The following is a 14,940-nucleotide window of genomic DNA, read 5'->3' as shown; positions in this document are numbered from 1 at the left end:
AAAAAGAAAAAAAAGTGTTTGCCATTGAGAGCATATCTTTCATAGTAATTATAACATATCAAGAAGATGATTAAAGTTGTGCCACTCTATATTTATATATTTACATGCATACTTCCTTTTTCCTTTCTGTCCCGAACTGAATAAAAAAAAAGACTCGTTGGCGTGCTTTATTTTCTATATAAAACCTCAAAAAGCTACTACAATTGGCCATCTCTCTTGATAATTAAACTGAACAATCTATTTTGTTTGGTCAAAACTGAAGAAATAATCATGCAATTAGATTAGATGAAGTGAATAATGTTGTTTGGTTAAATCAGAAGAAAGTCAAAGCTAAACTAAAAGGTTGAGTGAGCAAAAAGCGAAGGCCATTATTTGATGGACCTAACTCCATACACACGTACCACCTTTTCTAAACCTCTATAGCGAAAAAATTACAGTTAGGATTTTTATAGTCATACCCACCTCATATGACTCTCCCTTTTCTATCAAATATAATTCCTAACTTCTATGCTACCCAGTTTCACCCTTTATTTGTCTTTTTTTTTTCGGTGGACAAGAAGGACATAGGTTGGTCATTTCTCAGTCTTCCATTTTGTCCCTTAGCTTGTCCAAAGAATAAACAGACTCCAGACAAGCATATTAAACATCTAAAGACTCAAATGTACGTTGTATCATAAATCTCGGTGTTTAAAGGAACTGAATTTTAAGTAACATTATAGCCTAGGAAAACGTTAAAGAGATTTCAATAAGAGACACTAGTGATTTGATTTTTGGTCGGGATTGAGTTAGAAAAGATTTGGGAAAGACGAAACACTCATATATAGGCAATCAAAAGCAAGAAATAAACGAAATAAAAGAAAGCAACAGTGTTCCAGCAGAGCTAGAGTATAAGTAATATGGGTTCGGCAAATCTAGTGATTTTTGCTTAGACTTTATATTTGTATTAGAATAATTATCATATATATATATATATATATATATATATATATATATATCTAAATATTTAATTGCAATTTAGTAACTTAGACGAGTTCTTCTTGAGCCGAGGGTCTTCCGGAAACAACATCTTTACTTCTTCGGAGTAGAGATAAGGTCTGTATACACTCTACCCTCCCCAGACCTCACTCATGAGATTTTACTAGATTGTTGTTGTTATTATAACCAAGAAGAGTTATGGATTGATGTCAAACTCAAAACTCATAAACTTCATATAGAAGCCCGTTTACAAGTTGAGAAGTGGTTGGAAGGTAATTGAAGAAACAAGTTGAGTGTAGTGGCCAGTTTAGACATGACCTTTTGGCTCGATGATGGCAGTTTTAGCATGCCTATTCATGGGCAAACGATTAGAGAACGACACATTTACACCTCCCATGGCAGAAAACATGTGCTCTCAACCCCCCCCCCCCCCCCCAAACTCAAAAAATCAAGAAAGAAAAAACTTTAATTTTCTTTTCCTCTCTTTCATGAGAAATATTTTTGTTCCTTTTCTTGCCTAGCTAGTTCTTCCTTTGTCTTCTACCTTGAAATCATTTATCATTCTATTATTCGCCCCCCCCCCCCAACCCAAACCATACCTAAAACCACTATTAGCATGAAAATGTATATTTATATGTTTTTCTTCATATTGAAATTTATAAAATCATGAGAAATAAACCATCAAAACATTGTTTCATATATTGATGAAAAAGTCTTACTAACTAGGTATCATTCCAAAATGTACTTAAAGAGTTGGTGGCCAAGAATAAAGATCAAAGAGATAGGCGTAATTAAATAGTAAATAAAATCTTATATATGGAATTAAATAACCTAGAGATGCATCCAAAATGTATAATACAGATGCATCTTATATATGGATCAGAATGGCCTTCTCCTATACTAGTACTATAATTTAAGAAACGGATCCAATATATGTTGATTAATGCCATAATTATTTGGTTTCTTAATTATTCTTTTAAATAATGAGCTAATATTTTTTGGGTGCTTCTATAATTTCTCAAGTTTTGTCTATTTACAATGGTATGTATATTATATTATTGTGTGTCTATTTCGACAAACATGTATATATAATTGAATATACATCTATATATACATAAAATATGATTTAATTAATATGGCGGTGGTCCATCTACTGCTAATTTGCCTTGCATGTCAAGCGATCTTTTTATACGCCCCACCCCCACCCCCCAAATGCCCGATCTTTTTGTCTATGTCTCATCGACATCTATTCCAAAAGAATTATTACTATATATATATCATTTTGTTTATATATTTTTAAATTATCTCCTCTTATAGTTTTCTGTTTTATCAATTTATCAAAAGAAGAAAAAAGCAGCTCGTTTTCCCTCGTTCTCTTGGATCCTCTCTGTCAAAATTTATCAAGAATATAAATACATCACGTAGTAATAGTAGTATTTTGTGAGCGAATTGTAGGCGGAAGTTGAGAAGATTAGTAATAAACTTATTCCTCAGTAAAGAATCAAAAGGGAACAATATCTTGATAATTCTTGGACCGTATTTTTCTTTATCGAAATTCATACAAACTTTTCAGTTATATTTTATAAAAACATAAGTTAATGCAAATATGCTTTCTGTAATTTAATATTATTACTATTATGCTAGTAGTACGCCCACCGGGGGGGGGGGGAGGGGATTGCCGTGTGCTTTTGAGAAGACAGTTCCGTAGCTTTTGCTTTAGTAGTCAAGAGAGAGGTCTGAAAACAAAGATGTGGAAGCCTTAGAGAGCTTTACAAAGAAAGAAAGAAAGGAAAAAAACCAACTGGCCACATTTCTTTCTACGACTTCTTCCCTTCTCCTCTCTCTCTCACACACACAGAGAACTATACACAGAGAAACCGTACCTCTTCATGCTCTCCTTAATTTAGCAAAGGAAGTTAAAGGTAAGTCGTTTCCATTTGTATGACATATATAGTTTGAGTCAAAATAGAGTTTAACAAAGAAATGAAAACTTTTGAATATTTATCTTGAACATACATATATTTTTTTTTATTATAAATTAAAGTTTTAAAATTTGTAGTCTAAATATATATGTCATAACTTTGTGTGACTTTAAAAGCTTTATCATTAATGGTGTAAAGAAAAATTCAAGTTAAATTATTTTAAAATATATAAACCTAATAAGTATTCTTTTTTGTAATGAAGTAATATGAAAATAAGTATATAAACTAGAACGTAGAGAGTAGCAAATATATAGGGATAGATAGGTATGAGGGCGCGCACCTTTTCCTTTATCCCTGCTGCTGTCTTCAGTTAAAGTTAGAAGGAATTTTGGTGTTTTGCTGGGGTACTTAAAGCAAGTTTTATAGCTTCATGCCCCCCCCCCCCCCCCAAAAAAAAAAAAAAAAACCATAATACTTCTCTTCCTTTCTATTCCATGTCTTTCTTCTCTCTTTTCTTTCCTTATTCAACATCTTAATTTCTCTCGCTCTTCCCTTCTCCTATAATCTTCCTGTTGGCTTATTTTTAGGGTATGTGTCTTGGTTTGATTTTTTTTTTTTCGTATTTATTTTGTTTCAGATATTCATTTGCCTATTCATCTTTAAATTATGTTTTTCTTTCTTGAGTTTTTATGATTTTTGGGAGATATGGACTATGGATTTCATTTTAGAGTTTCAGAACAACACTTATTAATTTTTTATTTTGGCTCCGCAGGAGCAGCTGATAGCATAAAGCTTGACAAAGGGTATTGGTTGATATCAAAGGTGTAGTAATTAATATCAAGGAAATCCTGAGGGAGGATTATATATGGAAGATTTTAATTTAAGTTGATAGTCATAAAGTATTATCTCAACTTTACAAAGGGATCAATAAAGAAGGTGGAATCTATGAATAAGAGTAGTAGCAGTCATCAATTGGGATCCATAAGCAGTTGTGATCTCATTGATGCAAAGCTTGAGGAACATCAATTGTGTGGATCCAAACAGTGTCCTGGTTGTGGACAAAAGCTCGACGGAAAGCCGGTACAGAATTTTACATTTCATAATTACTCTATATTCTTAGCTCCCTATATCAGATAGATTATGGAAAAAATGTTCTGTTAAAAAAAAAAGTGTGATTTCGTTTTCTTTCTTGCAATTTTTCTGATATTTTTTTGAGGTTTTAGTAGAGAATTTTTTGTTTTTATTTATGTTAAGCTAGTGTAATGTATTTAATGGAGCTTAAATTAGTGCAGGATTGGGTAGGTCTACCAGCAGGGGTGAAGTTTGATCCAACAGATCAAGAATTGATAGAACATCTTGAAGCAAAAGTAGTGTCTAAAAAAGAATCAAAATCCCACCCTTTGATTGATGAGTTCATCCCTACTATTGAAGGTGAAGATGGGATTTGCTACACTCATCCTGAGAAGCTTCCAGGCAATTACTTGTACCATAATTAAGAAATTACTTCTTTCCTCCCAATTTAATATCAGTGTTCGAATTTCGAGAGTATTTTTTTACGATAATTTTTTCACGTCTTTCAAATATTTTAAATTATTAATTATAGTATGTTTTATAGTATTTTTTATGTGATTTTTAAATATGTACTTATTTTAAAAAATTTAAAGTTTTTATGTGCAAATTTACTATCAAAATTGAGAAGTTTGATTCTCAAAATGTGAATTGTGCCACATAAATTGGGCAGAAGGAGTAGTAGGTTTTACTATGTTGCTCTCTTTTCTGCTAAGGCAGGTGAAAAATTTGAATGGATTTTAGCTAGCTAGCTAGATTTCGTTTATATTATTATCTTGCATGTTTTTTCTCACTGACCTTGAAGAGATAAAACACTTTTAGCAGTTTGTTGCACCTAAGTAAACCTAACTTTGAATTTGCATATGAGTAGGTGTTACAAAGGATGGACTGAGTAGACATTTCTTCCACAGACCATCAAAAGCTTACACAACTGGGACAAGAAAAAGAAGGAAAATCCAAACAGAATGCGACTTACAAGGCGGCGAAACGCGGTGGCACAAGACAGGCAAAACTAGGCCAGTGATGGTAAACGGCAAGCAAAAAGGGTGCAAGAAAATTCTAGTACTGTACACAAACTTTGGGAAGAACAGAAAACCAGAAAAGACAAATTGGGTAATGCATCAATATCATTTAGGACAGAATGAAGAAGAAAGAGAAGGTGAACTTGTGGTGTCAAAGATATTTTATCAGACTCAGCCTAGGCAATGTAATACAACTACTTGGTCTAATAATGAGAGGAGTATTAATACTGGGGATCATAGTGGCAGTGGGAGCTGTTCTTCTTCTAAGGAAATCAATAATATTAATCCTAATTCTCATAGTCATAGGGATGAACTTTCTGCTGCTGTTGGTGTTGCCATGTCCAGTAATTACAATACTTTCAACATTCAACAACTTAAAGCTGACCATTTTAGCTTTCTTCCATTTAGAAAAATTTTTGATGAGGTATTATTCTGCTCCTTTTTATTTATTTATTTATTTATTATAATCCCTTTTCTAGCGCTTGTTTTCTTCAAAATCATATAAAATCTTTGAAACTAAAAAATAAGGGCAGTCAGTCTGATGCATAAAGCATTTCGTATTCACACAGGGTCCGAAAAGGGGCCACACCTCATGGGGTGTGATGTAGATAGTCTATCCTAATGCAAGTATTAGTGGCTGCTTCCACAACTCAAACCCGTGACCTATAAATATTCTTTCAGACTAAGTATTAAAATGAAAAGAGAAAAATTTAAATTTATCTGCTTTTTTGCATATTGAATCAAACTATTGATATTCTTGTGGATTTATAGCATTATTGTAACTTTTATTTCCTTTTTCTCGTTTCTACCTTTCTAATTTTCTTTTTCCTATATCTGATATATTATTTCTTTTTCACCGTGAGATACTCAAGACATAGCTAGTATTTGGTCCTAAGATTAATTAGCTTCACCAAAATCCAAGTTCATCCATGACATTAATCAATAATCAGTCTTCACAGCACATTGCTTAAAGACTCAGCATGATGAAAACCATACCAGACTTGCTTGACAACAACAACCATCAAATGATGTTAATTATGTTAAATTACTTTATTATAAAGGTAGTATATTAAAGCATGAAATTTACTAGGAGAATATTTCTTAAAGAGAATACATAAAAAATACTACTGTATTACTTAGTGCTAGCTAAAATAGTTTAAGTATTGAGAGACATTTTTTACAGGCAGGGATTATGGATGCAGATGCTTCAATGGCAAGTGAAGCAGCAGCGCCAGCAGGCACGTGCGAAGAACCTGAGTCCCAGAGGCAACATCCCCATCACGTGACCAATGAACCTTCTCACCAACATCATCACCATCATCAGAATCAGATTGCAACTAGTGCAGCATTCAACATTAGCAGGCCATCCCCTCCACTTTCAGCCATTATAGCTCCACCTCCTCCTCTACATCACACTTCCGTTATTCTTGACCACGATTCCTTCCATGTTCCCAGGAATTATAATTTTCAGGTAACTCAGCAACACAAATATACTTTTTCCCTTCCTAATGAACTATATTACTCTCGCTACCCCAATTCATGTCAAAGCGTTCGGATTTCGAGAGTCAAATGAATTATTATTTGACCATAATTTTTTCATATGCTTTTTAGATATTTCTAAAAATATAGAGTAATTATTTTGACTTATAGTGTTTTTACATTGTTTTCAAATATGTTAATCTTATTTTGAAAAACTGAATTCTTTTATGTCCAAATGCATGACAAAATTAACAAGTTTGAATTCCGAAACCTAAAAGTATCAAATAGATGGAGTAAGAAAAAGGAGGTGGAGGACTACATTAATGATGGTTTACATGTCAGCAAAAAGTAGGAAACATTAAATTATGTTTTCCCTATAGGAGTTTTAATATCCATGTTTCTTGCAGACAATACATGACCACAGATATGATTATGTTCAGGTTTTGTTCTAATTAGTGTATATTTCGGCAGCAACAACAACAGCAGCAACATCATAAACTAGGAGCAAGGTCTGCATCTGGATTGGAAGAACTCATAATGGGGTGCACTTCATCAACTGATATCAAAGAGGTACACAATATACAGTCACCAACTTTTTTACCGTATCATTCTTTCGTGTCATATTACTAACAACTATGCAAGAGAAAAGGAAAAAAGATAGTACGGTTGGAAAGGAGAAGAAAGATATATCCTGCTTCTTTTATTTGTCAGAGTATTATTTTTCTTTTTCTCTTTTTCTCTTTATTCTTTGCCATTTTCCTGCTTTTTATAATTTTATTTTCAAGCATCATATCAAACTCAGAAAAACTAAGAAAATTATTGGTACTAACAGCGAGGGATACACACCCAGACCTTGTTAATTTTAACCAATTCTCAGTTTTGGTAATACTCAATTGTTCTCGTTTTTTGAGCCAAGGGTCTTTCGGAAACAGTCTCTCTACCCTGGGTAGGGGTAAGGTCTGCGTACATACTACCCTCCCCAGATCCTACTAGTGCGATTTCTGTTGTTGTTGTTGGTAATACTCAATTGGTTCTTGCATGCATGGGATTCTGCAGTCAAAAGGTGACTATGATCAAAACCCTTTTCTTGTGGTATTTTTCTTTTAAGAGAAAGTTATGGAAAAGAAAGGAGAGTTTCCTCTATCCTATCGACGTTCCCTTTCCACCTCTTTAACCTCCTCACATAGTCTTCTCAGTACGTAGTACCAATTTCTTCTCTCCAATAATTTCTTAGTTACTTTCTTTACGTTTTGTATCTTTTGGTCTTCCTTCTTTTATTCGTCGTTTTCTTTCCCCATTCGGTGCTCTCCATTCATAGTAGGACAATCATAGGAATTTCATGTTGGATAAGCGTAGTTCCTTCTTCTTTTGCTTTACTTTTGGTTCAAAACTTGTCGTGACGTTTATTTTTCAAGGATTTAGTTTGACCTGGTCAAAATTCAGCCTCGACTAACTAGTTCTTATGTAAAATTTGAAAAGTCCTCATGATATACAAATGTTTTCATTATCTAAGATAGAAATTAGGAAATTGCATGCTCTTCCTGGATAAACTGAATAATTTGAAGGGAAGATTAATTCCAACGTAATTAGGTTGCTCTAGAACTAATTTACTATCAGAAGTCGTGGCTTAAAACTATCTGATTGATGAAGCTAGCTGATGCCAATACTATGAAAAACTTACAGAAGGTGACTAACTGTGCTAGTAACAATTTGTTGAATTTGATATTCTCAAAATGAACTTGCTACCAGACCTGATATAAATCTAAATTCTCAAGCTGTTAATTGTGGTTTTGCAATAAAGTCCTTCCTTAATTTCCGCAACTTTTGAATAACAACAAAAAAAAAAAAAAAAAAACAAAGAAGAAAAATATGATTTTTCTGCATTACAATTGTTCCTAATTGGGGTAAGAGAAAGCGTAGAGGAAAAGCAAGATAGTGACAACAAAGACTTTTATGTATATGTAGTTATATGAATGTGTGCATGAGATTGTCTGCGTCAGTCACTGCCTTCTCAGAATATATATTGAGAGACACATTTTGGCAGAAAGGGCAAAAAAAGAAAGATTCTTGAGGTGTGCCCTGGGCAAATGCAATTCCAAAATGTTACGAGGGCTTCAACCCTTATTTCTGGATGTCACTTTTTTTAATTAAGAATTAGCCTAAATAGCTGCCCACTGAACCACATAAAAAAAAATATTCGACAGATGTATAATATATTTATAGTTTGTATATAATGTGTTTATCTCATATAATCAGTGTATAATCTATATCGTTCTGCAGTTAGGAAAACTAAACAATGAATTCGGTAGGCTATTTATGTAGTTATTTTTTATTTTTTGCAGGAGTCATCACTCACAAATCCTCAAGAAGCAGATTGGTTGAAGTATTCCTCATTCTGGCCTGATCCTGAAAACACGGATCATCATGAGTAGGAGAAATATGCCGAGAAAGAAAGCAAAAGAATCAAAGAAGAGAAGATGAAGTGGAAAATTCTGAGGGGACAAAATTTTTTATCATCACGTTAGTACTAATTCAAGCCTTGCTGAAGTTGTTTTTCAAAAAGTGGCCAAACGGGACAATTGTTGGGATTTTAATTTATAACCTTTTCCTATCTTTTCTTGTTGAATGACTGGCCAAAGCTAAGGACCAACTGAACTAACTGTTCAACAACCCCATGTTGGAAAAGAAGAAAAGAAGAAGAGGAAGAATAGAAAAGGAAAAAGAAAAGAAGACACAAACAAAGAGAAAAAAAGAAAGAAGACAAGAAAGGCTGCACTGATTCTGACAAAATACAAGACGGGAGCCAAAACCCAAAGCGAATCCAACTGCCATCAAAATCATCACCATTATGATTACCATATCATCTTTATTGCCAATTTATTAATATTTCTTTATTTTTATTCTTCTTTTCCTTGTATATTACTTTTTTTTTTCTTTTAACATGTAATACCATAGGAATATTTGTGCAAAAGTGCATACACAGCTTTGTTTACTGTGTCTTTGAACAGTCACTTTTAAAGTAGAATACTTGTTCATGTTGGGACACAAATATATTTCCCTTTATAGAAATGAGATGTGACATTTTTATAAATGCATTGTTGCCTTTATTATATTTCACACAACTTTATATATGAGTTTTCTAGATAAATTTAATTAAAGAGTCTCACAAGTAAAGCTGCTTCTGGTTAGAGCCTGGTGGCCAATCTACTAAACCTAATACTTAGTGTTTACGTAACCTTTTGCTCTAAATGTCCATTGGCTCTCGTTCATGTTAGGTTTTGCCTTTGAATTCTATCTTGGCCCGATCTTTGAGACCTAAAAAATGATAAACAAAGAACTATTCCACCTCGATTTATGTGATGTTATTTGACTCGCCGTGATGTTAAAAAGGAAAGAAACAAAAACAGATTTTAGATCTAAAACAAGCTATATATAGAAATTTGTATGATTATAAATTTTTTCATTAAGGGTGAAATGAGAGGTTTAAAGCTAAATTATTTTTCAATATAAATAGGTAGTATCATTTTCTTGGACAGACAGAAAAGGAGAGTATCACATAAATTGAAACGGAGACTGTGATAGTTTAGTTACTTTTGCATTGGAAAACTTGAATTTCAGCGCTTCATATTCATTACAGTAATTAAGTACTAAAATTATTAGGTTTTTCGCAAGCTGATTGATTAATTAAGAGGTCTCCTGAAGGCAAGCAAAAGAAAAGGAGGAAAAGAAGATCAGATTTGGCTAAAATCTCTTCTGATGCAATTTGAATATTTTTAATTAGAACCAAATTTTAAATTTTAAGTGCATAACTTTGTTAGTGATACAAGGAATGCTCTTTATTGCTTTATTCTGTTCCATATTCGAGAGCCTTCTTCTGCAGAATCTATTACACTTACTAGTATAACAAATTAAAGAGAGAGAGAAAGAGTAACGTGCATGGAGCATCTTTATCTTTAATTAGGACGTGCATGAATGCAATGTAGTAACAATTAAAAATTAGTAATTTCAATAAAGAAGAAGATGAAATCCAACATGGAGGTGTGTGAGGCAACTTCATCGTAGTTTCTGAATGTAGGCAGGAATAAAGGTACGAACAAGGAATGAAAAGGACAACATTTGGCTTTTCACCTTTTATCTATATATCGTATATATCTGGAGGACAAAGGTATAGCAAAATGCATATATTCTCTATATTCCAACTTCTATTTTTTTTAATATATAAAAAAAAGACCCCTTTTTAATTAGTATATAAAAAAAGACCCTTTTTTAATTAATCTTCTTATTTTACCCTTAATGAAAAATACCTTTTATATGTGGGGTCCATACCTCACCTACTATGTTAAAGTTGGAGAAGACAAAATAGGAGGCTGAAAATTTGCAAAAGTTTGGGCGGATGGACTTTGTAAATTTTGAACCAATCAGATTGGTTGGGTAGGTGAAAATTGTGCCTATAAAAGGAGCTATTCGTTCCTCATTGAAGACACACCAAATCGAGAGAAGCAACAAAGAGTTAGAGAGAGTAGTCCACAGATTGTAGTCTGTGAGATAAATAGTGAGTGTGAGGTGTTGAAAATAAAGAGTGTTATTTCTTTCGAAGTTGTAATAGTCTCTTGACATTACCAAGTTGTAATATTATAGTGGTATTATATTTCTCCGCTCGAGTATTGTAATTTACCCCGTTAAAATATTTGGTGTCGTTGTTACTCTCTTGTGTCATTGTTATTTACCGTGAATATTGTTCCTGGGCGGGATATATTATTTTTTATCCCAACAATGTGGTATCAGAGCCATGGAGAATAATGGTCCGCTGTCTTTTCAGTACTCCCGTCTCACAAAAGATAATTGTGAGAAGTGGTATCTACGTATGAAAGTCGTTCTTGGCTCACAGGATGTGTGGAAAATCGTAGACAGAGGGTATGCAAAACCCGATAATGAGGAAGCTCTACCTCAAAATGAAAAAGATGTCTTGGCAAAGACAAGGAAGAAGGATCAACAAGCTCTTACGCTCATCCACCAATGTTTGGATAATGCCATGTTTGAAAAGGTGGCAGATGCTACCACCTCAAAAGAAGCTTGGGAGATTTTACAAAATTCTCTTCAAGGAGTTGACAAGGTGAGGAAGGTAAAACTGCAAACTCTAAGGGCTGATTTTAAAGTTTTAAAAATGAAAAAATTCGAATGCATTTCGGATTATTGTTCAAAAGTGAAAGCTGTTGTAAATCAATTGAGACGATACGGGGAGGACATAGAAGATATCCGTGTGGTAGAAAAGATCCTTCGCACTTTAACACCTAAAATTCGATTTTATGGTATGTGCTATGTGCTATTGAAGAGTCTAAAGATTTAGACTCTATGACGGTGGAGCAATTGGAGGGTTCTTTACAGGCCCATGAAGAAAAGATCAAAAGGAGACAAGAAGTGCCATTATGGAGGTGAAACAAGCTATCGAGGAAACGGACGAGGACGAGGCTGTGGCGGTCATGGAAGAAGAAGAAGTAACGGTAATAGCTTGAACAATGAAGTTAAAATCCTCCAAACATTCAGAGGTCGTGGTCGTGGACATAAAGGAGGAAGAGGACGTGGCTACTACCAAGAAAATAATGGACAAAGGTATGACAAATCAAAAATTAAGTGCTATAATTGTCATAAATTTGGCCATTACTCTTGGGAATGTCGTAGCAATATTGAAGAAAAAGCTAACCTTGTTGACGACAAAAAAGAAGAAGTTGAGTCAACGTTGTTGATGGCACTCAAAGAAGAAGACATAGATGATTGCAGCTCGTGGTATTTGGACAATGGAGCAAGCAATCATATGTGTGGATGCAAAGAGAAGTTTGTGGAGATCAATAAAAAGGTGAGAGGTAATGTGTCCTTTGGAGATACCTCAAAGGTTCAAATAGAAGGGATATGTACGATTCTGATCTCCTGTAAAGATGGTAGTCACAAGTTAATTCAAGATGTTTATTATGTGCAAAAATTAAAAAGTAATATTTTGAGTTTGGGCCAACTTCGTGAAAAGGAATATGACATCCACATGAAAAATATGCATCTTTGGCTTAGAGATTCAAGTAGAATTCTAATTGCTAAAGTGCACATGGCAAAGAATAGATTATTTTATCTGGATCTTAAAACAATTGATGCAAAGTGTTTGAAGGCTAATGTGCAATATGAATCATGGTGTTGGTACATGCGATTTGGGCACTTGAATTTTGAAGCACTCAAATCAATGGGAGAAAAGAACATGGTGCATGGGATACCATCAATCAACCATCCTAATCAATTGTGTGAAGCTTGTCTTCTTGAAAAACATGCAAGGAGGAGTTTTCCAAAGTAGGCCATGTCAAGATCAACCAAGTCACTCCAGCTTGTTCATATTGATGTGTGTAGACCAATCAATCCACCCTCCTTTAGTAAAAGTAAATACTTTCTACTTTTCATTGATGACTTTAGTAGAAAGACTTGGGTTTATTTCTTGAGCCAAAAATCTGAAGCTTTTGCTGCTTTTAAAAATTTCAAAGTACTTGTGGAGAAAGAAAGTGGCTCTGAAATTAAAGCTTTAAGGTCCGATAGAGGAGGTGAATTCACTTCAAAAGATTTTAATGACTTCTGTCAGTCTCATGGAATTCATCGCCCTCTAATGGTACCTTATTCACCCCAACAAAATGGAGTTGTTGAGAGAAAAAAATCGAACAATTCTTAATATGGCTAGATGTATGTTGAAAGCTAAAAGTATGCCCAAGAAATTTTGGGCTGAAGCTGTTTCTTGTGCAGTTTATTTGAACAATAGGTCTCCAACAAGGAATGTTAGAGATCAAACCCCTCAAGAAGCATGGAGTGAAAGAAAGCCAAGTGTCAAGCACTTGAGAATCTTTGGAAGCATAGCCTATGCTCATGTGCCACATCCAGGGAGAGCGAAGCTTGACGATCGAAGTGTCAAGCATGTATATGTTGGGTATGATACGAGTTCAAAAGGCTACAAGTTATAACCCAAGCAGTGGCAAGGTGGTGGTAAGTCGCGATGTTGCATTTGATGAAGAATTGACATAGAACTGGGAAGCTCAGGAAGAAACTTCATATGATTTTCTTCCATACTTTGGTGATGAGAAAGAACCAGAGACCATGGAACCTGTGTAGGATATAACTCCACCTCCTTCTCCAACCAATGTTGCATCTCCCTCTTCTCAAGAAAGTTCAAATGAACAGCCGGAAAGGACGAGGAGTATTCAAGAGCTCTATGAGGACACAAAAGAAGTTACTAATTTGATTTTTTATGTTGTCTCTTTGTTGACAGTGAACCAATGAACTTTGATGAAGCTGTTACAAACAAAAGGTGGAGACAAGACATGGAGGAGGAGATTGAGTCAATAGAGAAGAACAACACTTAGGAGTTAACAACTTTTCCCAAGGGTCATCGAGCAATTGGAGTGAAATGGGTATACAAGACAAAGAAGAATGCTGATGGAGATGTGGAGAGATACAATGCACGACTTGTGGCTAAAGGCTACAAGCAAAGACAAGGCATTGACTATGAAGAAGTCTATGCACTTGTTGCCCGCATGGAGACGATTCGTTTGCTGATCTCTTTGGGGTCGCAAATAAAGTGGAAGATTCATCAACTAGATGTCAAGTCAGCCTTCTTGAATGGCTATCTTGAAGAAGTCTATGTTGAACAACCATTGGGTTTCACGATAAAAAACCATGAAGATAAAGTGTTGCGATTGGAGAAAGCTTTATATGGATTAAAGCAAGCCCCACGAGCATGGAATAGTTGCATCGACAAATATTTTCAAGAAAATGGATTTACTCGTTGTCTCTGTGAATATGCTCTTTACCTTAAAGTTCATACTAATGGAAATATCTTACTTGTTTGTCTTTATGTTGATGATCTTATTTTCACGGGTAATAACCTAAGTTTGTTTGAAGCTTTCAAGAAAGATATGTCCCGGGAGTTTGAGATGACAGACGTAGGGCCCATGTCATATTACCTGGGCCTTGAAGTGAAGCAGATGAATGATGGAATTTTTATCTCTCAAGAAAGCTATACAAAAGAGATATTGAAGAAGTTCAACATGCTCGATTGCAACCCCGTGAACACACCGATAGAAAGTGAGACAAAATTGTCCAAGTTTGATGAAGGAGAAAAAGTGAATCCCGCATTTTTCAAAAGTTTTGTGGGAAGTTTGAGGTACTTGACTTGTACCAGGCCAGATATACTCTTTGCAGTTGGAGTAGTCAGTCATTTTATGGAAGATCCTACCTCCACTCACTTGAAAACCACTAGAAGAATTCTTCGCTACCTAAAAGGTACGATTGACTTTGGGTTATTTTATTCTTCTTATTATAATTTCAACCTTGTGGGATTTTGTGATAATGATTATACGGGAGATATTGATGATAGAAAAAGTATAACTAGTTTTGTATTTTTTTGGGTGATTCTGTTATTTCTTGGAGTTCAAAGAAACAGTCCATAGTTA

The 14,940-nt window shown here is 34.3% G+C and overlaps 1 protein-coding gene across 3 annotated transcripts; it reads left to right on the top strand.

Annotated features, from left to right (window-relative positions):
* Positions 1-2,734: 2,734 nt before the first annotated feature.
* LOC104237283 (NAC domain-containing protein 75-like) lies at positions 2,735-8,956 on the top strand. 3 transcript variants are annotated; one of them, XM_009791396.2, is made up of 7 exons: positions 2,735-2,897; positions 3,670-3,977; positions 4,190-4,370; positions 4,837-5,411; positions 6,171-6,458; positions 6,938-7,036; positions 8,809-8,956. In XM_009791396.2, exons 2-7 carry the CDS (start codon positions 3,843-3,845, stop codon positions 8,896-8,898), a joined length of 1,368 nt encoding a protein of 455 aa, XP_009789698.1. In that variant the 5' UTR covers positions 2,735-2,897; positions 3,670-3,842; the 3' UTR covers positions 8,899-8,956. The 3 variants fall into 3 exon arrangements, with proteins under 3 accessions (XP_009789698.1, XP_009789697.1, XP_009789699.1); XM_009791395.2 differs by lacking the exon at positions 2,735-2,897 and adding an exon at positions 3,357-3,485; XM_009791397.2 differs by lacking the exons at positions 2,735-2,897; positions 8,809-8,956 and adding an exon at positions 3,357-3,485 and having other exon boundaries at positions 6,907-6,986.
* The last annotated feature ends 5,984 nt before the right edge of the window (positions 8,957-14,940 follow it).

Source organism: Nicotiana sylvestris, chromosome 8, assembly GCF_000393655.2.
Source record: "Nicotiana sylvestris chromosome 8, ASM39365v2, whole genome shotgun sequence".
In the NCBI taxonomy this organism is placed as follows: Eukaryota; Viridiplantae; Streptophyta; class Magnoliopsida; order Solanales; family Solanaceae; genus Nicotiana; species Nicotiana sylvestris.
The sequence above is the reverse complement of the archived record's forward strand: the minus strand, read 5'-3'. Positions and strand labels throughout refer to the sequence as shown.

Bases quoted from the DNA above. Each gene is read 5' to 3' on its own strand.
- LOC104237283 (XM_009791396.2), top strand. From the start codon at position 3,843: ATGAATAAGAGTAGTAGCAGTCATCAATTGGGATCCATAAGCAGTTGT. The intron at 6,459-6,937 runs GTAACTCAGCAA...ATATTTCGGCAG, and splicing joins CCAGGAATTATAATTTTCAG to CAACAACAACAGCAGCAACA. The intron at 7,037-8,808 runs GTACACAATATA...TATTTTTTGCAG, and splicing joins CATCAACTGATATCAAAGAG to GAGTCATCACTCACAAATCC.